This window comes from Lonchura striata, chromosome 29, assembly GCF_046129695.1.
Source record: "Lonchura striata isolate bLonStr1 chromosome 29, bLonStr1.mat, whole genome shotgun sequence".
Taxonomy (NCBI): domain Eukaryota; kingdom Metazoa; phylum Chordata; class Aves; order Passeriformes; family Estrildidae; genus Lonchura; species Lonchura striata.
The window spans coordinates 3,878,202-3,899,940 of record NC_134631.1 but is presented as its reverse complement, the minus strand read 5'-3'; the positions used below and the strand labels follow the sequence as shown (position 1 = coordinate 3,899,940).

The following is a 21,739-nucleotide window of genomic DNA, read 5'->3' as shown; positions in this document are numbered from 1 at the left end:
GGAACCTCGTGGAGAGAAGCCAAAAGTTTTCCTGGCAGTGGAAAAACAGGGGAAAAAAATTAAAAAAAAAAAAGAAAAAATAAGGGGCCCCAAAAAATTCTGCTGGATTGAGGGATAAGCGTGCCCAAGAGCATCCAGGATTAAACCTGCTGGGTTAAGGGATTTGCATTCCAAGAGCACCCAGGGTTGCCAGATTGAGGATATGCCCACGGGGATCTGGGGTTGGACAACAGTAACATTAACACCTAAAATTCTGCTGGGTTGAGAGACATCCAGGATTAAACATGCTGGGTTGATGGATTAACATTCCATGAGCACTCAGGATGTAGATATGTAATGTAGACTGTTTGAAAGTGAAAGGTATCTTCTTGTTGTATGTGAGAGTGAGTGAAAAATAAAAGTGAGTAAATGTAGATTAATGGAAGTGTATATAATGTAGATTGTTTATTTTGAGTTTTACTTTATCTCCTTGGAGGGAGGTGGATTGTGTTGAATGGTATTGTGAGAGAAAGGACTTTTTGAGTAGTTGAAAGAAGGTGGTATTCAGGTTGTTAGAGAAAGTGGGAAACAGAGGCAGAGGACTTGTGAAGAAACGTGAGGAATGGACTATCACATCTAAACTGGTGACACCAAATTGACTTTCAACCAGGACTGGGTGGTAATGGTTTGGGAAGACCCACATGATCCAAGGCAGGTACAAAGAATAACACCTAACTGAGAAATAAAGCAAAGCTTGCATCACTGGTTCTAAGCCCTGCCTGAATAAGCCCTGAGACGCCTCCGACACCTCCTTGGCAGAGGAACACTGCCACTTCAAACAGGAGGATCGGGAGTGTTTGAGTCAAAGAGTTCTTATAGTCTGGCCTTAGCCTGTGGTTTGTACAGGGAAGAAAGGAAATTGCCATCAGTGCTATACTGTATACTTTATGTGATTCATCCCAATACTGGACACGCTAGCAGGGTTACAAGTGAATATTAAAATTATGGGAATAATTGGTGTTGTATCTCACAAAATCTATGTTCTTGTTGCAAGAGGTATCAGTACTGAATCAATTCCCAATACAGATAGAACTCAAAACAACTGAAGTAATAACTCTGTTTTGTGGATCGGAATTATTAGTGCCTGTTGACTGAGAGATACCTGAGGAACAATGTGAAACCACAGTTAAGGAGTGTCAAAAAGGACTTGCCTAAAAATATCAGTAAAAAGGAGTGACAAGGGAAACAGAGGGCAAGCCTGGATTGAGCACTGTACTCACCAGCGAGAAGATCACACGTACCTGCTGTGGGCAGCAACCCCACAGGCAGGGGAGGTGGGGGTATAAGCCATGCCAGACCTCTGTCATTCCTGTTTCTGTCTCTCATTTGTTGTCTTTTCCCTTCTGAGATAGCAGCAAGATCGTGTCACAAATGTTACAGAAAGTGTTACATGGAAAGAAACCAAAGTTCCTTTTTGTTACACACACCCATGTCAACAGCCACAGACTCACCCAAATTGAGTACCTGCAGGCAAAATGGGGAAAAATATTGGATTACAAGGAAATTAGGAAAATGTGATAATAGATGGGGCATGGAATGTCCAAAAGGAGAGAGATGGATTTGTTTTACATTTGATCTTAGAGATATAGTCCAAGATTTGGTATAAAGACAATTAATAAACAAAAAGGTGAAACCAGCACAGCAATCTAGCTCTGTATTGACTTCAAATTATATACTGCATCATATTATAGGCCTCCACGCTGTTATAGAGGAGATAACAAACAAAGCTGCTCAGGCACTGGAATTAATATCAAATCATAAAGGCCAAACAAAAACTGCAGTGTACCAGAATAGTTTGGCTTTAGACTATTTATTGGCTAATGAAGGGGTGTTTGTGGAAAGTTTAATATATCAGATTGTTGAAAATAGATGACAACGGGGAGGTCATCCTAGAAAAAAACAACCCAGACACCAATCCAAAAATGGGAAAACAGTGTTAAAAACTAACTAGTGGGGTAATTGAGCATGGGATGGTGGAAGAAATGGGGATTCTTCCTTTTATGTATTACAACTGTTATAAATGAAAGTTTGTCTAGACAAATTAATATGAAAAAATAAAATATTTATTTTGCAATCAAATTCTACCTAGCCAGCCACAAGGAAAGAACAGAGTGGAGCCCGGGGTCGGCCCTGGGTGTGCAACAAAGAGGTCAGCCTCAGCAGAGGTTTTCCTCTATGCCCACACACCTCCATCCTGGCACAAGCGGTTTTTATAGGGAAAATTCTGCCTGAGGCCAAGATTTCAGCAATCAGTCTTTTCTTCCATTAAGAGTCTATATGTTAATGAGATTTTCTTTTTTGGTGATGAGGGAGAACAATTCAGTGTCTGGAGTTTGTTGAATCCCTTGATGAAATTTACTGGAGGGAACGCTGCATTCACCTGTGTCTGCCCAAGGATTTCCATGATATCCATCTCGGGTCCTTCAGGCAAGGATCAGCACCGGGGGTTCCTGTATCTCCCCAGCTATGGCCCATCTCCTGTGGAGCCGCACCTTCTTACTTGTAAATCAGTTTCCAATATACACCCGGTCTCACCTGCGAGGGTGGGGGGGAATCCTAATAAAAACGTGTAGAGTGTTAGAGTGTTCTAACAAATCTAACAAATATTCAATGTCACATATATCATATTAGAAATGGCGCCAATTATATCTGCTACATATAACAGTATGGTAAATGTAGCTTTGTAGATAAAATGAAGCTTTAGTAGTTAAAAAAGAAACTATGTATGTGTGTGGGGGGCGGGGGGTTTAAGGAATGAGATACTCGCTTCAAGGAACATGCAAATTCTCCAGAGAAGAGCAATTTATAGTTTTCTTATTAGAAGAAGCTGATTTCTTCACGCCTTGCTCAGACTCGAAGACCCCGTGGGGATTAAAGAAAACAGTTGACATACAACAGGCAGAGTTTTTTGTTTCAAATATAATGTATGCATAACCACGAAGGATATATGAATATGCAACAGTGTATTGTTTTAGGGGTGATTCAATTGTTCACAAGGTACATTCATCTTGGCTTAAGTGCCTGAGAGCATCTGGACCTCAGATATTCTTTCTTTTTTATTGTCTTGTAATTGTCTTAACTATAAATTTTTATCAGTCTAATTCTATTCCTATTTTTTCACCATTTTTTAATTATTAAACTTTTAAAATTCTAAAAACCAAGTGATTGGCATTTTTCACAAATTCCTATCAGGAGACAGAGAAACAATTTATCATTTCAATGGCATCATTAGATTAAAAGCTGTCTTCGCAATAAGAACCAGCCAGACAGCTCCAGCTCCTGACCTTTCTGCCGACCAAGCCACTGAAATGAGGAACACAACATTTCACATGGGGATGGGATCAGATTATCTGTTAGCAGGAAAAAAAGCAGTTTGAGGAAAACTAAATGACTCAAACTGCTGCTGGCAAAGAGATGACAAGGGGAAAGTGTTGAAAAAGATAATAAAGGAAATAGGAAAGCAGTTTCTGTATTGGTCCAAGCATGGAAAGGATGGGAATGAGACACGGTATTCTGGCTCCCCGGCAGACCAGGGGTTAAACGTTGGGTGTCTCCTGGATTGTCCCCGGAAAGCGCCCATTTCTGCACCGAGATACCTTTTTTCATTTGTAAATTAGGTCTTTCTTTCTCTGCCAACAGTGGTTTCTCAAGCCCCGGCTGCAGCCACTGGTCATTTAAAACTTTAAGAATCTCTTTCTACAAGCACAACTGACTTGATGCATATTTTACATAAGCACGAATTATTCCATAACATATATTACAATGGGGCTGCGGAAATCTCCCTGCAGGTCCATGGGGATGCAGAGATCCCCTGCAGCCCCTGCAGGAGCCGGGCTGGAGCTCGGCGATGCCTGAGAGGAGGCTGTGAGCCCGCGGGCAGAGGGGCCCCGCTGGAGCAGCCTGTCCTGGCAGGACTGAGCCCGTGGCACAGTGACCCACGCTGCAGCACTCGGAGGGGGCTGTGCCCAGGGGATGGACTCCGCTCCGAGAAGTTCCTGGAGAAGTCTCGGCCGGGAGAGAGCGCAGGGTGCAGCAGGGAACGACTCCTGTCCCTGAGCAGAGGGAGAAGCTCCGGGGCATGAGCTGAGCATGGCCCCATTCCCTGTCTCCTGCCCTGCCGGGGGAGGAGGTGCAGCTGGGAGCAGGGAGGCGTGGGGAAAGCTGCATTTAAGGCTCTGCACTGACTTCTCCTTCTCCTGCTCCGAGTCTTTGGAGTTTTCTGACAGAAATCTCTCCCCTGCCCCACACACCCACAGGGCTTCGGGCAGGTTTCCCTTTTCGGGGGAAATCAAAGCGAAGCACTGATGCGCTAACGAGGGGCAGGAGAAGTGAGGCTCCTGGGCTTCCCGCAGAGGCGGAGGCACGGGAGGCGCAGGGCCGGGAAAGCCGTGGCGGGAGGCGCGGAGAAGTTTGTTTGTGTGGGCAGCTCAATCCCGGCTCGGCCCGGGCCCGTGCCGGGGCTGTTCCTCATCTCCGGCTTTCCCCTCACGCAGCCCGGGGGCGCCGAGAGCGCGGGGCGAGGCGGGGCCGTGCGCAGAGCCCGCCCCGAGCTCGCTGCCATTGGCCGCCGGTGCCGTCAGTCGCGGTCGCGGCGCGCTGATTGGTGGGAGCGGGGCGCGGCGCGGCCCCGGCGGCGGGCTGAGGGCGGCCGTGGCCGCGCAGCGCCGCCATTGGCCGAGCGGCTGCGCGGGCCCGGCAGCGGCGGCAGCGGCCGGAGCGCGGTGAGGCGGCGGCGGCGGAGCTCGGAGGCGGCCCCGGCGCAGGTGGGAGCCGCGCTGGGCTCTGCGGGGGCTCGGGGCCGGCTGCGGGCGGAGGGGGCGGCAGGGGGCTCCGGCGGCTCGCCGGTGCCGTGTCCGGCCCGTGCCGGCCCCGGGCTGAGGGCGCTGCGGGAGCGGCTGCCCGCGGTCTCCTTCCCGCCGGGGCCGGGCAGGAGCCGGTGCCGGAGCAGCGCTGGCTCGGCCCGGCTGCTGTGGGTAGGACAGAGGGGCTGCCCCGCGGCCGGGAGCGGGCGGGGAAATTCCCGTCGCCGGAGGTTCGTGTGCCCGGCGGAGAGCGAGGAGTCCTGTCAAAGTGACTTTATTGCCGAGCAGGGGCAGAGGCCGTGGGGCATTTGCCGTGCGCTCTCTGCCGTGCTTGTAGTCCGCAGCCTCCTTTTTATCCTCATTTTCCCGGCCGCATCTCCCTCTGCCTTTGCCCACCGGCTGAGTTCCTTGGAAGGTTCCGACTTCCCGATGCGCCTGGAGCCTGTCCTCGTTAATGTGCACCCTCCTTTTGTAGAACAGCCGATATTCATGGCTCTGTTAAGTCTTTGTTCTTCTCCTCGAAGTTCGGGAATGTAGCGGGACTTTGAGCAGCTGTCTGGGTCGATTTGGAACATTTATTGGAACTGATGGTTTCTCCCCTTATCTACAAGTGCCTGGCCCTATCTCCAGGCAGATTCACTCCTTGACTCTGTTTTGTTCTTCTCGGGTCCTCTTTGGTTTTGGGATTATTCTCGGTGTCCTCATTCCCTGTCCTTTTGTAGCCGTTTGTGGATCAGGAGGCCTGGCTGCCACCTGCATGCCCTGGCTCAGCTGCTGGATGAGCTGCACTGCCAAGGTGTGGAGCATGGTAAAAAGATGAGAGTTGCTGCAGCACAGAAGAGGAGAAGCCACATTCGTTTGACCCCTGGTGTGCTGGGGAGCCGGGGAACCATATCCCATTTCCATCCTTTCCATATTTGGACCAATTCATAAAGTGCTCTCCTATTTGCTTTGTTAGCTTTTTTAGCAGTTTTCTCTTGTCATCTCTTTGCCAACATCAGTTTGAGTCACTGAGTTTTCCACAAACTCCTGTTTTTTCTGCACACAGATAATCTGATCCCATCCCCATGTGAAATGTTGTGTTCCTCATTTCAGTGGCTTGGTCGGCAGGAAGGTCAGGAGCTGGAGCTGTCTGGTTGTTTCTTATTCTGAGGACAGCTTGTAATCTAATGATGCCATTGAAATGATAAATTGTTTCTCTGTCTCCTGATAGGAATTTGTGAAAAATGCCAATCACTTGGTTTTTTAAATGTTAGAAGTTTAATACTAGTAAAATGGTTATAAAAGTAGGAATACAATTAGACTAATTAAAATTTAGCGTTAGGACAATTGCAAGACAATAAAAACAAAGACTTACAGATGTCTGGATGCTCTCTTGGGCACTTAAGCCACAACAAGCATACCTTGTGAATAAAGGAATCACCCCTAAAAAAATACACTGTTGCATATTCATATATCCTTCATGGTTATGCATACATTCTATTTCAAACAAGAAACTCTGTCTGTTGTATGTCAGCTGTTTTTTTTAATCCCTGTGGCATCCTCCAGTCTGAGCATGGCCTGAAGAAATTAGCTTCTTCTAGTAAGAAAACCATAAATTCCTCTTGTCTGGAGAATTTAGGTGTTCCTAGAGCGAATTTAGGTGTTCTCATTTCCTAACCCCCCCCCCCCCCCCCATGCATATTTTCTCTTTTAACTACTAAAGCTTCATTTTATCTACAAAGCTACGTTTACCATACTAATAAAATGTTAATATAGCACAAGTTATCTGTGTAACATAATACATATAGTAACTATCTGCGTAGAGCCATATAACATGCATTTTTCACAACATCATTTTGGTTCCCAGGGCCTGGTCCATGGTGTTGTAGGATATGTTCTGCTGGCCCTTCATCTTTTCCCCACGTTTGGGTGCTCCCTCAATCTGGGGCTGCATCAATTGACCATTTTTTTTCTTACTCCTGAACTTGTTATAGCAAAAGCCCAGTGCTCTGATACACCCTGTACAGCACAGACAGTGACAGCAGATGTTGGAGTGGGCAGAGGGAAGATCCCCCCTTATTTTAGTGAAGTTTTCCCAACATTCTCCATTTGCTGTTTCCCTTTGCAGCTTCAGCCATTTCTGTTGCAGAGTCAGAGATCCTCAGCACGGGCTCTGCCTTCAGCTGTGCAAATTCCATCTGTGCAAGCAGGCAGAGCTTGGGGTGAGGGGCAGAGGGAATCAGCCAATTCCTGCCCCAGGCAAGAAGAGCCAGGTACATTGTCCCCACTTTGCCCCAGCAGTGTTAATTTGCATTTCTGAAGTTCCTTCTGGGTGCCTGGAATGCAGTTTCTCTTCCACAGCAGCCTTCAGCAGCCTCACTTGTGCCCCCCCCCCACAACCTGCTGCTTTTTTTTTTCCCCTTCAAATCATCTATTTATTGTTTATGAGTTAAAGGGTCACTTTTAAATCTCATCTAGTTTTATAAATTTTGAAAAATTTCAATAATTTTGTTTTTAAAATTTTATAAGTATCATAATAATAAAATGGTTATAAAAATAATAATACAATTAGAGTAATACATTTTGGAGTTAGGACAATTACAAGACAATAAAAAGCAAAGAATTACAGACGTCCCAAGAAAAGCATGACTTGTGAACAAAGGAATCACCCTTAAACTAATACACTTGTTGCATATTCATACATCCTTCATGGTTATGCATACATTCTATTCTAAACAAGAAACTCTGTCTGTTTTATGTCAACTGTTTCCTTTAATCCCCTGGTGTCTTCAAGTCTGAGCAAGGCCTGAAGAAATTATCTTCTTCTGATAAGAAGCCATAAATTCCTCTCCTTTGGAAGATTTAGGTGTTCTTGGAAGGGAGCATCTCATTCCTAAAAAGAACTCCCCCCATATACATGATCTCTATTTTAACATTATGTTGTAACCTAAAACTACACTTAATACGTACAGGAATTAATACAGCATAACTTTCTAACATTACATATATATTATTCATTGTAACATTTGCGAAAAGCCAATCTTAAATATGCATTTTTCACAATCCCACCTCTTAATCATTATAATTCATTTGGTTTGAGCAATATTTCTTATCCTCTTGCATTCTTTGGACTCTGTTGGTAATCAAATAAAACATGGGATTAAACAAAGAAGAAATGCCAAAACACTTGTAACACATAAAAGGAAGAATCCTAATTTCTTCCAGCATCCCATTCTCAATACATTACCTCACCTGCTAGTTTTTAACATTATTTTCCCATTTTTGGACTGATACCTGGGTCATAATTTTTTTCTGATATCCTTTTTTTTTTCCAGGATGACATCCTCATTGCCACCTATTTTCAACAATCTGTACACCCCATTCTTTAGCCAATAAATAGCATAAAGCCAACCTATTTTAATGCACTGCAGGTGATGTTTGGCTTTGCAGACTCAATATTAATTCCAATGCATGAGCAGCTTTGTTTATTATCTTCTCTATAACTGCTTGGAGTCATTTAATATGATTCAGGATATAATTTGGGGTTAATACAGAGCTAGACTGCTGTGCTTGTTTTACCTTTTGTTTACTAATTGTCTCTTTACCGAATCTTGGACTATATTTCAAAGATCAAATGTAAAACAAATCCATCTCTCTCCTTTTGGACATTCCATGCCCCAAGTATTACTACTTTTCCCTAAGTTCTTTGTAATGTGATAATTTTCCCCCTTTTTCCTGCAGGTACTTAATTTGGATGGGTTATAACAGTGGCTGTTGACATGGGGGTGTGTAACAAAAAGGAACTTTGGTTTCTTTTCATGTAACACTTTCTGTAGCATTTGTGACACGATCTGATCTTGCTGCTATCTCAGAAGGGAAAAGACAACAAATGAGAGACAGAAACAGTAATGACAGAGGTCTGGCATGGCTTATACCCCCACCTCCCCTGCCTGTGGGGTTGCTGCCCACAGCAGGTACGTGTGATCTCGCTGGTGAGTACAGTGCTCAACCCAGGCTTGCCCTCTGTTTCCCTTGTCACTCCTTTTTTACTCATTTCCAGGCAAATTGTTTTTGACACCTTTTAACTGTGGTTTTCCACCATTCCTCAGGTATCTCTCAGTCCACAGGCACTGATAATTCCCATCTACAAAACCAATTTATTACTTCAGTTTTTGAGTTCTTTCTGTATAGGGGATTGATTCAGTACCAATACTTCTTGCAACGAGAACATAGATTTTGTGAACTACAATGCCAATTATTCTCATAATTTAAACATTCACTTATAACACAGCCTGTCATGTCCAATATGGGGATGAATCAAATAACGTATACAGCATAGTATTAATGGTAATTTCCCTTCTTCCCTGTACAAGTCACAGGCTAAGGCCAGACTATAAGAACTCTTTGACTCAAACACTCCGGATCCTCCTGTTTGAAGTGGCAGTGTTCCTCTGCCAAGGAGGTGTCGGAGACATCTCAGGGCTTATTCAGGCAGGGCTTAGAACCAGTGATGCAAGCTTTGCCTTATTTCTCAGTTAGGTGTTGTTCTTTGTACCTGCCTTGGGTCATTTTGGTCTTCCCAAACCATTACCACCCAGTCCTGGTTGAAAGTCAATTTGGTATCACGCAGTTTAGATGTGATAGTCCATTCCTCACGTTTCTTCACAAATTCTTTTATTTTGCTGGCATGAATTCACCCTCTTTTCCATGGTTGGGATTGCTGCTTTAGAAGTACCTGGAAAGGAATTCTTAATAGCACAGTGTTAAAAGAAAAACAATACTGCATTAACTTTTACCATTAGTTTTCTTCAAAACTTTCTGGGTTTAACTACAATCTTTTTCTATATCTGCTTCTTCTTCTTGTATCCAGCTGTGTTAATTGCTGCAGAGGCCAATTCTTCTTCTTGTGAGCTATAAGTAGTTAAATAAAAAAAGACTAGGCCAAATTTAACAGGAGATGTATCACATCTCTTGGTTTTTTGCTTTTTAGGCAACATCTGTTTTAGTCTTACAGACCCATTCTTCAGAACAAAAGCCTTCTCTTCTTAACAACAAAAATCAGAAGGAAAGAAAAGAAGTCTTGTTTAAAAAAATAAACCACATTGTGAGAGTCAGCGACCTCTGCTTTGATCTTATCTGTATTGGTGGTCCCGCTCTCCCTGTTTTTCACAGCTTTGGTTTTGACTGTCCTTGTCACTCCCCTCCCCTTGTTGTCACTCTGTCTAGCAGGAATGGGGGAGAATTTACAAATAGCGACGGTATGGGGACTTTGGGGTGTATTTCGCTCTCCCTCTCTGTTTCTTTTTCTTTCTCCCTTTCTCTCTCTTTCGCTCTCTTTTTCTCTCTTCACATTTCAACATCCACATTCCAATATCAGTCCACTTTCTAACATTAATCCTACATCCTGGAGAGGTGAGTCTGCCAATCACCTCTCCCCCCTTTTTCAACTTCCTTACAAATTAAATTACTTTTGTTATGTGTGTTCTGCAGGCCTGTAATTCACGGCACCCTCCACCAAGGGCTACCAGCTACCCACAGCTGACAGTGCTAAAACTAAAGACTTATTTTGCTGTCACAATTTTCCATTCACAAGCTTGAAAGGGTTGTAGGAACAAGGTAAACCACAACTTACTTCCAAAGTGACCTTGCCTGCACTAAAAAATTTAAGGCAATCCTTGTTCATGCAATATAATTTGCAAAGAAGCCAAGGTTTGATTTGGGAAGGGCATCTGAGGACACAGAGCATGGGTTTTACCAATCTATAATTTGAAGAGGGAATAGACAAAATGTGGATACACTGGGGGAGACGGCAAGTAAGGAATTTATCTCTGCAATACTCTCTTTTTGACTGCCAGGAAACACTCTCTGAAGAGGTTCTTACAGTACAAACAATAACTGGATGGGAAGAGGCACTCCTGAATTTAAGCTTTGATGTCAAAGTAGGAAACTGCCCCTGAGCACTGCAGTGCTGGAGCACCCTGCCTGCAAACTCACCAGAGGCAAGCCACTGCTGCCACGCTGCAGGGCTGCCTGCAGCACAGAGGGAATCATGGCCAAGCCCTCCCTGCAGGCCTGGGTAATCCACACAAGGAGTCACAATTGCTTCATAGCTCTCTAACTCATTCAAGAAATAGGAAACTGTAGTAAACAGAGATCTCCCTCACCATCTTTTTCCTATGTGTGTGTCACACACCCACTGTGATGCTGAAAGTAACAAATTAACAGTTTACAGTAGAAGATACTGAAATTTTTCTTCATCTAGCTTTGTAGGTTTCCTTTTTCTATATGTAGCCACCTCCCATTGTGGGAAAAAATGAGCCCTATTTTTTTACAAGTGTTTTGTATGCACAACTTGAATTGCTGTTCTAGATGCACTGCAAGTAGTTAGCACTTCCAGAAAAACTAGCAAACAAACAAAACAAAAAAACTAAGAAAGCAAAATACATTTGGGTACTTGAAAAAGGACTGGTTGGAAGGAAAAATGTTTCTCATTGACCTACCAAGCAGCTGGTGTTACCTTTAGTTTAACTTTACACACTGAGAACACTTGATTGAACAGCTTGCATTGACTCAAATTAATAGCAGGTTTTGCTATGTCACAGCTGTAAACTAGTTTTTCAATCCTAGAGTACAGTAAATTATGTATTTCAAGATAAAAATCACAATGCAAATTGGAAGAAATTTAGTACACAATTAATTTACCTCCAAAAGTCAGTTTACGACTTTCCTCTACCAGGATTGCAGAAGCTGCTATAGCTTGAATACACACTGGCCAGCCTTGATTTTCTGGATCCCACATCTTTGATAAATAAGCCACGGGTCTCTTTACTCCTCCCCACTCTGGAAACAAAACCCTATGAGCTACCCCCTTTTCTTCATTTACATACAGATGAAAGGGTTTTGCTAGTGCAGGTAAGCTTAAAGTTGATATTGGGGCTAGTTTTAACTTCATTTTTCTTAGTTTTTTGTTAGAGGGAATGCCGCGGGAGACAAGACTCATGATATCATGATCATCAAGTCTCAGTTTATTGTAACAGATTACATAGTTTATATATGTTCGTTAATTAGCTCATACATATTGCAAAAGCCGAGCTCATGATTGGTTGCTATGTGACTTGTACTATTATCTTAAAACTATCTTTATGATCGATACATGCCTGTCCAGCTGGCCTTGCAGTTAGAACAGCTTAGTACCCCTTTGTTCTTCTCTATCTACTTCTACATACCAAGCAGTTTCAATATCCTGCTTTCTGCACACCATCTACTCTTCAGGGCCATGCGAGCTTTGCAGCAGTCACGTAGCCCTCCCTATTTGGATTAATTTTACAGTGTCATGTCCCTTGTCGTTCAACCATTCCTCTGTCAGGCTCTCTTCAGTTTTTCATTATCCTTTTTGGTCCATTTTATATCATTTCCCTCTGTCAATTTTTTTATTCAAAAATTTTACTGCCTGTGTATATCCTTCAATCCACAATTTATAATATCCAAATAATCTGAGTAGCTTTCTGATTTCCCCCTTTGAAGGGGGAGGGGGAAGGGATAGAATCCCTGTGTTTCATTCTGGGTTGAGCTTTCAACTACCCTTCCTAATCAAGTGTCCAAGATATTTTACCTCTTATTCTACAAATTGCAGCTTCCCTTTTGATACCTTTAATCCTTTTTCCCCAAGAAAATTCAAAAGCTTTATAGTAGCCTCTCTAACTTCAGCTTCAGCTTTCCCAGAAAGTAAAAGATCATCAATGCATTAGATAACTTGTATTCCAGGGGGAGTGGGGAAAGTTTGTAGTATTGTTTCTAAAGCTTGTCCAAATAAGTTTGAGGATTCTGTAAACCCCTGTGGTAGTTTTGTCCATCTTAATTTCTGTTTTCTCCCAGTTAGTGGGTCCTTCCATTCAAAAGCAAAGATAACTTGCTCTCCTGGGCTAATGGGCAAGCCCAAAAGGCATCTTTAAGGTCCACTACACTAAACCACTGATGCTGGGGAGGAACTTTTACTGAAAAGAGTATAAGGATTTGGTACCACTGGATAGCGGGTCTGAGTTCTTTTGTTAACCTCCCTTAAGGCTTGTACCAGTCTATAGCTCCCATCAGGCTTCTTTACTGGGAGTATTGGGGTATTATGGGGAGACATACAAGGTTCTAATGTCCCATCCTTTATTAGTCCTTCTATTACTGGCTTTAAACATTCCCGTCCTTCTAAAGATACAGGATACTGCCGTACACGTATGGGACAATTTTTTTTTCCTCAATTGTAATCTTTATGGGGTCAATATTTAATCTTCCCCTATTTCCCTCCCCAGCCCAAACTTCCTTGTTAATTCTTCTTCCATCCTCCTGGCCTAGTTTTAAAAGTCTAGCTGTCATCTTCCCATCTTTTGGATCAACCCCTATTCCTAATTTAACTTGTAAATCTCGTCCCAATAAATTGCTACCTGCCCCTGGGACCAAGAAAACATCCCTCATCCAAAATCTAGTTTCTCCCTCTATTGCCATATTTTTAATAATGGGTACTGTGAAACTCTCTCCTTTTGGTCCTGTTACTTTTACAGTATCTTGGCTTACACTATAACCTTTTGGAATATTTAACATAAAGGTTCTTTTTGCCCCTGTGTCTGCCACAAATTCCAATTCTTCTTGGGGACCCACTCTTAAAGTTATCTCAGCATTCCCCACCTGGACCCCACCTGCGCCCCCCCCTCGGCCCCATGGCCCCGCGAGGGGAATTTGGGGAGGTGGGAGTGGGGCAGCGCCAAGGCCGGGCCCCCCCGCGCTGTCCTGGCGGGAGCGGCTGCAGTGGGGACCGAGTGCGGGCGGGAGCGGCCGAGAGCCCAGCGCTGCCCCAGCCCGACCTGCCCCAGCTCCATCCCTGCCCCTGCGCTGGGATGCTGTGGGGCTGGGGGGAAGAGGGAGCCGGCAGTGGGTGCTGGGCCTGGGGGCAGGAGGAGAAGGGAAGGAGAAGCAGGCTTGAGGAACAAAATGGTCAAACGATGCAGGTGGCAGGAGAAGGTGGGTTTGTGCAGGAGAAGGAGGAATAGCAGGAGGAAGAGGAGAGACTCAGGAGGAGGAGGAGCAGAAAGAGGAAGCAACAGAAGGTTCCACCCCTCCCTGTGTCTGCAGCCTCCCCCCAGCCCCAGGAGCGCTGCTCCCCCCACATGCAGCAGGTGACTGTGGAGGGGGATCCACAATTTTCACGGGGTGAATCTTGGTGTTTCTGAGCTTTCTTGGGCTAAATGTTGGTGCTTTGGTTTTATGTGGGAACTGAATCTTTATCTTGTAGAGGAGGTTTTTGCTGACTTGTGATGTTCAGGGAGTTTTTGATTTGTGTCTTGAAGTTTGTGGGACTTTTGGGCTGAATCTTGGTGTTTTGGAGGTTCTTACAGATACAAGATTCCCAATGACTTCCAGGGATGGACTTGGGCAAGGCGGAACCTCCAGTCCAAGCAGCTCTTCTCTTGTTTTTCCCTCTAACCCGGATTTATCATTTCCAGGGTGTGGCTGAATGGAGGAGGAGGAAAAGCCCCGGAGATGCTGCAGGAGGAGGAGCTGCAAACCCAGCCCAGGGAGCTGCGGGGAGGAAAGAGCTCCCCTGAGCCAGGAAGGCGGGCGGAGATCCAGGCAGAGCTTGGAGCTGGTGAAGAAGCCTCATGGCAGGGAGAAGCCCCACAAGTGCTTGGAATGTGGGAAGGGTTTCAGCTGGAGCTCCAGCCTCATCCGGCACCAGAGGATCCACACTGGGGAACGGCCCTACGAGTGTGGGGAGTGTGGGAAGAGGTTTCAGAGCAGCTCCAATCTCCTCAGACACGAGCGGAGTCACACAGGGGAGAGGCCCTTCCGCTGCCCTGACTGCGGGAAGGGCTTCAAGCAAGGCTCTGACCTCACGGTGCACCGGCGCATCCACGCTGGGGAGAGGCCCTACGAGTGTGGGAAGTGTGGGAAGAGCTTCATACAGAGGTCTAGCCTGTTCGAACACCAGGTGATCCACACTGGGGAACGGCCCTATGAGTGCTTGGAATGTGGGAAGAGCTTTGGGTGGAGATCCCAACTGAAAGCACACCAGCGCATCCACACTGGGGAGAGGCCCTACAAGTGTCCCCAGTGTGGGAAGAGGTTTCGGACCAGCTCCAATCTCCTCCTACATGAGCGGATTCACACAGAGGAGAGGCCCTTCCGCTGCCCCGACTGCGGGAAGGGCTTCAAGCACAACTCCAGCCTCACCATGCACCGGCGCATCCACACCGGGGAGAGGCCCTACGAATGTGGGAAGTGTGGGAAGAGCTTCTCCAGGAGCTCAGACTTGACCCAGCACCAACGGAGGCACCACTGAGGGAAGCCCTGTGAGTGCCATGAGTGAGGGAAGAGCTTGGAGTGAGGGAAGAGAGTGAGGGAAGAGCTTGGAGTGAGGGAAGAGAGTGAGGGAAGAGCTTGGTGCGCTGCTGCAGCTCCATCCCCCATGGGAGGATCCGGGCTGGATGATCCCCAGTGACCCCCGTTGGGCAGAGCCCTGGTGCCCCCGTATGGGGAATAAAACAGAGAGTAAAGCAATGGAGCTGATAAAGAGGCCCGATATGTGAGGCCTGACTGAGCAGAAACTGTGGGAGACACAGACACAGTTTTAAGTCTCCCTTGGCAAGAAGACTGACCAGGCAATATGGTATGAGACTTTTTGATAAGGTAATGTTACCAGGTGATGTGATGTCATGAAGAATGTGTAACCAATGGGAAATTGTTACCAAAAACAGAGCCCTCTATAAGCACCATACAAGTAAATCCCTGTATAAACACCTGGTACACTCAATAAAATTGGCTTTGGTCTAAACTGGGATGTCCCCGTCTCTCCATGGTGGATAACCCTGTTGTGGGTGATCCCCGTTGGGTGGGGGAAGGCGCTGGAGGGATTTCTTTCCCTTCTCCTGGTGCTGCCGTGGTTTGGTTGGTAATAAATTCCCTCCCTGTGCCCAGGCCGGGTCTGTTGTCCCCGTGCCGGTGCTCGGGGCGGGATCTCTCCCGTTCCTTCTCTGCACTGCCGGGCCTCTCCTCAGCCAATGAGAGAACGCGGTGGAGAAGAGTCAGCCAATGAGAGCGAGCGGGGCTGATGACTCACCAGTTGCCGGGCAGACCCGCAGCAGGCAGTGTTCCCCACCTGGACCCGCCCTCCCTGCCCAGGGCCGGCCCCGCCGTGGGGTCCCCCCAAGTCCCTCCCCAGTGCCCCCATGAACTGGGCTGGGTTTAACTGGGAAGCTTTACTGGGAACACTGGGAGCAGGGGCAGAGTGACAGCAGGGCTGGGGGACACTCGACCCCCCCAAAATCAGCGTGGGGATAGAGCTGGGAAGGTCCTGGCTCGGCCCGAGGCCACGGGGAGGGGCTGCGGCCGCCGGCGTCTCAGGAGCTCTGTGGGCAGAGAAAAGGGGGTGACACCGGGCTGGGGGCCCCAGGGGAGCCCACACATTCCAGAGGAGGGGGGACACGACACACGGGACCCCCCAGACATTCTTGCACAGGTAGAACCCGATCCCCAGTGCCAGGAAGACAGAACCCAACTCGGGTGCCTCCAGTTCCTGTCAGCATCTTGCTGCGGCAGCATCCAGCAGCATCTCTGGAGGGTCCGCAGGGGTCAGGATCTCCCAAAAACTCTCACAGACACCCTGGCCCCTCCAAGCACCCTCCAGGTCACTCCCAGCCCACTTAGGATCCCCTGAAACCTCCCTCTTGATCCCTTCCTGACCTCCCCAGGACCCACCAAAGCCCCTCCTGTCACTCACAGGATCCCACAGCCTCCTTACAGTCACCCCCACTGTCCCAGGACCCCCAAATCCTCTCCCAGTCTCTTCCCAGTGCCCACCAGGACCCTCAGAACCCCATCCCACCCTCCCCAGTATCCTTCAAACCCCTTCTTAGCCCTTCCAAACCCCCAACCTCGTCTCCCAGTTGAAACCAGGCTCTCTCCAACTCCCTCCCAGGTGCTCCCAGCACATCCCAGTGGCTCTCGCAGCACCCCCAGTTCCTCCCCCATACCCCAGTTCCGGCTCACAGGTTGTTCCAGGCTGATGTTGTTGGCAGGTGGAGGTGAGCCTGGCCCGGGTTGGGGTTTCCAGCAGCACCAGGAGCTGGTGGGTCCAGTCCCCGTTGGGGACCACGTTGGTGGCCACCACAGAGAGCTCCTGCTGGCCCTGGAACCACCTCAGCTGGATGGGAGCAGGCGGCCGGGGCCGGGCCAGGAGCTCGAGGGCAGCAGAGAGATGGACACGCTGGGGGGCACTGGGAGAGAGTGGGTGTAATAAATACAAAGGTCATTGTTCATCAAAATGAGTGTTAAAGGAGATAATTTGAACTGAGTAGGGAATGCAACTAGCATAGAAGACTGTGTAATTATATACAAGTTTAGTTTTAGGCCAAGGACAATCTGCAAGGAAGATGAGGAGCCTTCATTCCTGCGACCTCCAAAGGCAGAAAAAAAGACCCCCAGCGACCAATTGCACCGGCGCAGAGTGCATCGAGAGAACATACGTCAACTGGGACGTATAAAAACAAAAAGGTCAAAGGGGGAAGGTGCTCCGTGGCAGAGCAGAGGCTCCCCGGCTGCCCCGCGCTGTTCTTTTGCTTAATACCGCTTGCTTAATAAATTCTTGTTAATTGATTTATCTATAATTAGCCTCCCCAGTTGAATTTGTCCGTAACAAACTTGGTGCTGTGACTCGGATAAGGGTGAACGGGTGGGAATTCCTAATCAGGGAAGCGCCCCGCTGCCTCTGCAGCGGCCCTGGTGCAGGCTTTTCCTTCCCAGACCCTTACCGACGAACCCAGATTCGGTATTGAGCACAAGGGATACCGGTAACCCCGTAATCTTTGTGCACGAAGCCGGGCGAAGACGCAGGACAGCGTGAATATAAAAGTGGGGATCCGCTGGGTTGGGCTGGGATCCCAGGACATAACGCGTGAGACGTCCTTGTAGGACGAGGCACGGGCAGAGCTCTGAGTAGTGCGGTTTGCAGAGCCCGCGAGGGGCTGGGCACCAACAGGGGCCGCGAGTGTGTGTGTGCCTGAAGGTGTCCTGGGAGATGGGACAGAGGAAAAGCAAGCCCTCTGCTTCCATGGGGACGGGGACCCCGGTAACGCTTCCCCAGATCCCCCCTGACAGTCCGTTAGGTCTAATGATAAAATCTTGGGATGAATATCCTTCAAGGAAAGGGAAGGCTAGGGCAAAAATGATACATTATTGTATAAAAGTATGAGGAGGAAAACACATCTGTAGTGATAATTTATTTTGGCCAGTTTGGAAACTTCAAGGACTGGATTTGCCAGGCATTAAACATTTATGCAAACTCCAAAGAACCTTTTGATATGGAAGAGAGCAAGTATGCTGCTCTCTGGATAGTGGGGGAAACAAGAGCAAAACTTTTTGCCTGAAGCACCCAGGGAGGGAAAAAGAAAAATAAAAAGCCTGAGGAAGTTCCAACTGCACCCCCTCTACCATACATCCCTCCTCCTCCTCCACCCCCACCAGCACCACCAGCAGTCTACCCCGATTTTGATCAAGGGGGAGATTTTGATAACCAAGAGGTAGAAATCCCAGAGCCGGTCCCTGAGGAAAATCACTGTGTTACTCGTAGTCTAACAAGGGGGGAAAGAGAAAGGGAAGGGCAAGCTCTATATCCATGAAGGGAAGTAGCTTTGGGAATGATCCCTAACCCCAGTGCTGGTCAGCACGGACAATCAACCCAAATTCTGGGACTAGGTTATGTGGAGGTACCTCTCAACTCAGGAGATGTGAGGGAGTTCAAGAAAGAAATGGGAGCATATGGGCCAAATCTTAAAGGAATTTTCTGACCCTATAGCCTGGGACTTCCCATGTGAACAAATTCAGAATCCAGCTGAGGTGGCAAAGTACCTGAAAGAGAAATGCCATGATAAGTCTAAGGAGAAAAAGATCATTGCAGCGAGCTGGGCCCTGGCATGTGCTTATCACACCCTGCTAGATACTGTAGGGCAGCAGACAGAGGAAGGGGGGCAGGGAGATAAATCAGCAGCTATCCCAGTCACTCAGGCTGCAGCCAACAACCCCGGCTGGAAGCCAGCAGCTAAACCAGACAGGGAGCCTAAGCCAGCAGCTAAACCAGACTGTGAGCCTAAGCCAACAGCTAAACCAGACTGTGAGCCTGAGCCAGCAGCTAAACCAGACAGTGAGCCTAAGCCAGCAGCTAAACCAGACTGTGAGCCTAAGCCAACAGCTAAACCAGACTGTGAGCCTGAGCCAGCAGCTAAACCAGACAGGGAGCCTAAGCCAGCAGCTAACCCAGTCTGGGAGCCTAAGCCAGCAGCTAACCCAGTCTGTGAGCCTCAACCAGTGGCTGTTGCGATGAGCACAATGGGCCAGTGATACCTCAGGCCATCAGGGCAGAGATGCCACCTACAAGTGGGCACGAGACCAAGGGGTGGATCTAACCATGGACAGTGTTTCTCAGGTGATCCATGACTGTGAGACCTGTGCTGCCATCAAACAGGCCAAGCGGGTGAAGCCCCTGTGGTATGGTGGGCAGGGGTCCAAGTACAAGTATGGGGAGGCCTGGCAGATTGACCACATCACACTGCCCCAGACACGCCAAGGCAAGCGCTACGTGCTGACGATGGTAAAAGCCACCACTGGATGGTTGGAAAGCTACCCTGTGTCTCATGCTACAGCCCGTAACACCATCCTGGGCCTTGAAAAGCAGGTCCTGTGGAGGCATGGTACCCCTGAGAGGATTGAGTCAGACCATGGGACTCATGTCAAGAACAGCCTTATCAACACCTGGGCTAGGGAACATGGAATTGAGTGGGTGTACCACATCCCAAACCATGCCCCAGTTGCAGGCAGAGTGGAGAGGCACAATGGACTGTTAAAAACCACCTTAAAAGCATTGGGTGGGGGATCTTTCAAAAATTGGGAGCAACATTTAGCAAAGGCCACCTGCTTAGTTAACAGCCGAGGTTCCACCAATCTAGCAGATCCTGGCCAATCTGAGCCCCTGAATATAGAATATGGAGATAAAGTCCCAGTGGCACATGCCAGAGGTTTGTTATGGAAATCAGTGTGGATCAATTCTGCCTCGAGTACAGACAAACCCATTTGTGGGATTGTCTTTGCTCAGGGACCAGGTTGTACATGGTGGATAATGCAGAGAGATGGAACAACGCAATGTGTACCTCAGGTAGATCTGATTGTGGGGTGAGACTCATGTGCAAATATCACTGTTTGCTGGATGTTGCTGCCAGTGTCTGTACATGAAAACATACAGACATGAGACAGAAAGAAATGTATAAGTGTCAAAGGTTTGAGCAAGTGAAATAGAAAGAAATGTGTAAGTGTTGAAGGTTTGAGTAAGTGAAAGATAGAAGTTTTTACTTGATGGTGTTTTTACATGATGTTGAAGATATGGAGATAAGGGGTGGAATGTCCGAGGGTGACGTTATGGTGTTTGTGTCCCCAGTCGTGTGTTCTGTTTATGTTTGATATTCTGTTCTGTGCTTTCAGAACTGACTCTGAAAGTGAAGGTTTGTTTTGCCTTGTTATCAGCCGGCTCACCTCCCCCCATGGTCTGCTGTCTAGAAGAGGCCAGTGCTGGCTGGCTTGCTTTGTTTGGCTTGCTTCTGCTTTTTCCTTTGCTTCCCAGTTAGTTTAGCTGAGCAGTCCAGTTCTTTCCCTGGACTGTTTCTTTTCCTTTCCTCTTCCTGAATACCATCCAGCCTGCTCCAGACTGGGATCTGGGAAACCCCCAGGAACACCAGAAGCCTGCATTTTCTGATCTGCGGCAGCCATCCCCAGTGCCCGGAGCAATCCCCAGCACCCAGACCCGGGTGACCACTCCCAGGAGGCACTTTCTGGATTTGTCATCTCTGCAGAGTGGTGAAAGAGTTTTTTGGCATCTGGTGTTGTTCATTTTTTTAGTGCTGGGAAGGGGTTTTTTTGTTAAATAAACAGGTCTTTTTCCACTTCTCTCAGATAAAATATTTTCCCAAACCAGGTGGGTGGGGAGGGGCCGTGGGGGTTTGTTTTCTGGGGGCTACTTCCAGAGGTTTTTCTCCCAAATTTTCCCTAAACTAGGACATCTCTGGTCTGTCTCTGGATTTTCTTGTGGGCATGGGCATCCCTGTTGGCTGTGTGGGGCCCCCGTGATGTTCAGGACTTGTGCCCGGAGGGTTCTGTGGTGGGTTGAAGGGCGCTGCTGGGGGCTGCCAGGTGCCTATGGCACACTGCCCTGAGAGCGCCCGGTCTCGTCTGATCTCAGAAGCTGAGCAGGGTCGGGCCCTGCTGCTGCTGGGGGCAGCGAGGACGATGTCAAGGATGACAACCTCTTGCTCCACCTGACCACCGGCAGGCTGAAGATGGTGGACTTTGATTCTGACATCTCCTTCAAAGCCAGGTTCCACAGGGAATTTGCAGATGAGTCCACACGCAGGGGGATGCTCCCAGATTTGGGCATTGCACAGCCTGGCTGGGAACCAAAGGTTCCCCCTTTGCTGGGGTGGATGCAGCTGATCCTTCAGTCGGCTGCCAGGCTGCTTTTGGCAGGGCTGGGGACATGGGCTGGGGTGGATATGAAATGGGAGTGGGCTCCTGGCCCTGCCAACAGCCCCCAGCACCCACCGTGCCTCGGGCTGGGGCTGGGCTGGGGCAGCCAGCCTGACACAAACAAACCCCCATGGTGGGAGCAGAGGTGGGACTCCAGACCCTGTGCAGGGGCTGCTTTGCTTTGCAGGCAAGGAAGGGCTTGGGCTGCTCCACTGCCCTTGTTTGCTTTGGGATCACCATGGGGGCCGTGCAGGGGAAGGGAAAAAGCCTGTGATTCCCTCACCCATGGTGGGTTTTTCCCTGGCATGCAGGGGTTGGGCCTTCTTTAAGGTCCTGACAGAGATAAGATTTTTGACCATTTTTCTTGT

At 47.9% G+C, this 21,739-nt stretch overlaps 1 protein-coding gene across 1 annotated transcript in view; it reads left to right on the top strand.

Annotated features, from left to right (window-relative positions):
- Positions 1-14,217: 14,217 nt before the first annotated feature.
- LOC144247621 (uncharacterized) overlaps positions 14,218-21,739 on the top strand; it is a 334,658-nt gene continuing 327,136 nt past the window's right edge. Inside the window, exons 1-2 of the mRNA XM_077788930.1 lie at positions 14,218-14,240; positions 14,439-15,086. Coding sequence (XP_077645056.1) covers positions 14,218-14,240; positions 14,439-15,086 — 671 coding nt within the window. The remainder of the gene's footprint in view (positions 14,241-14,438; positions 15,087-21,739) is intronic.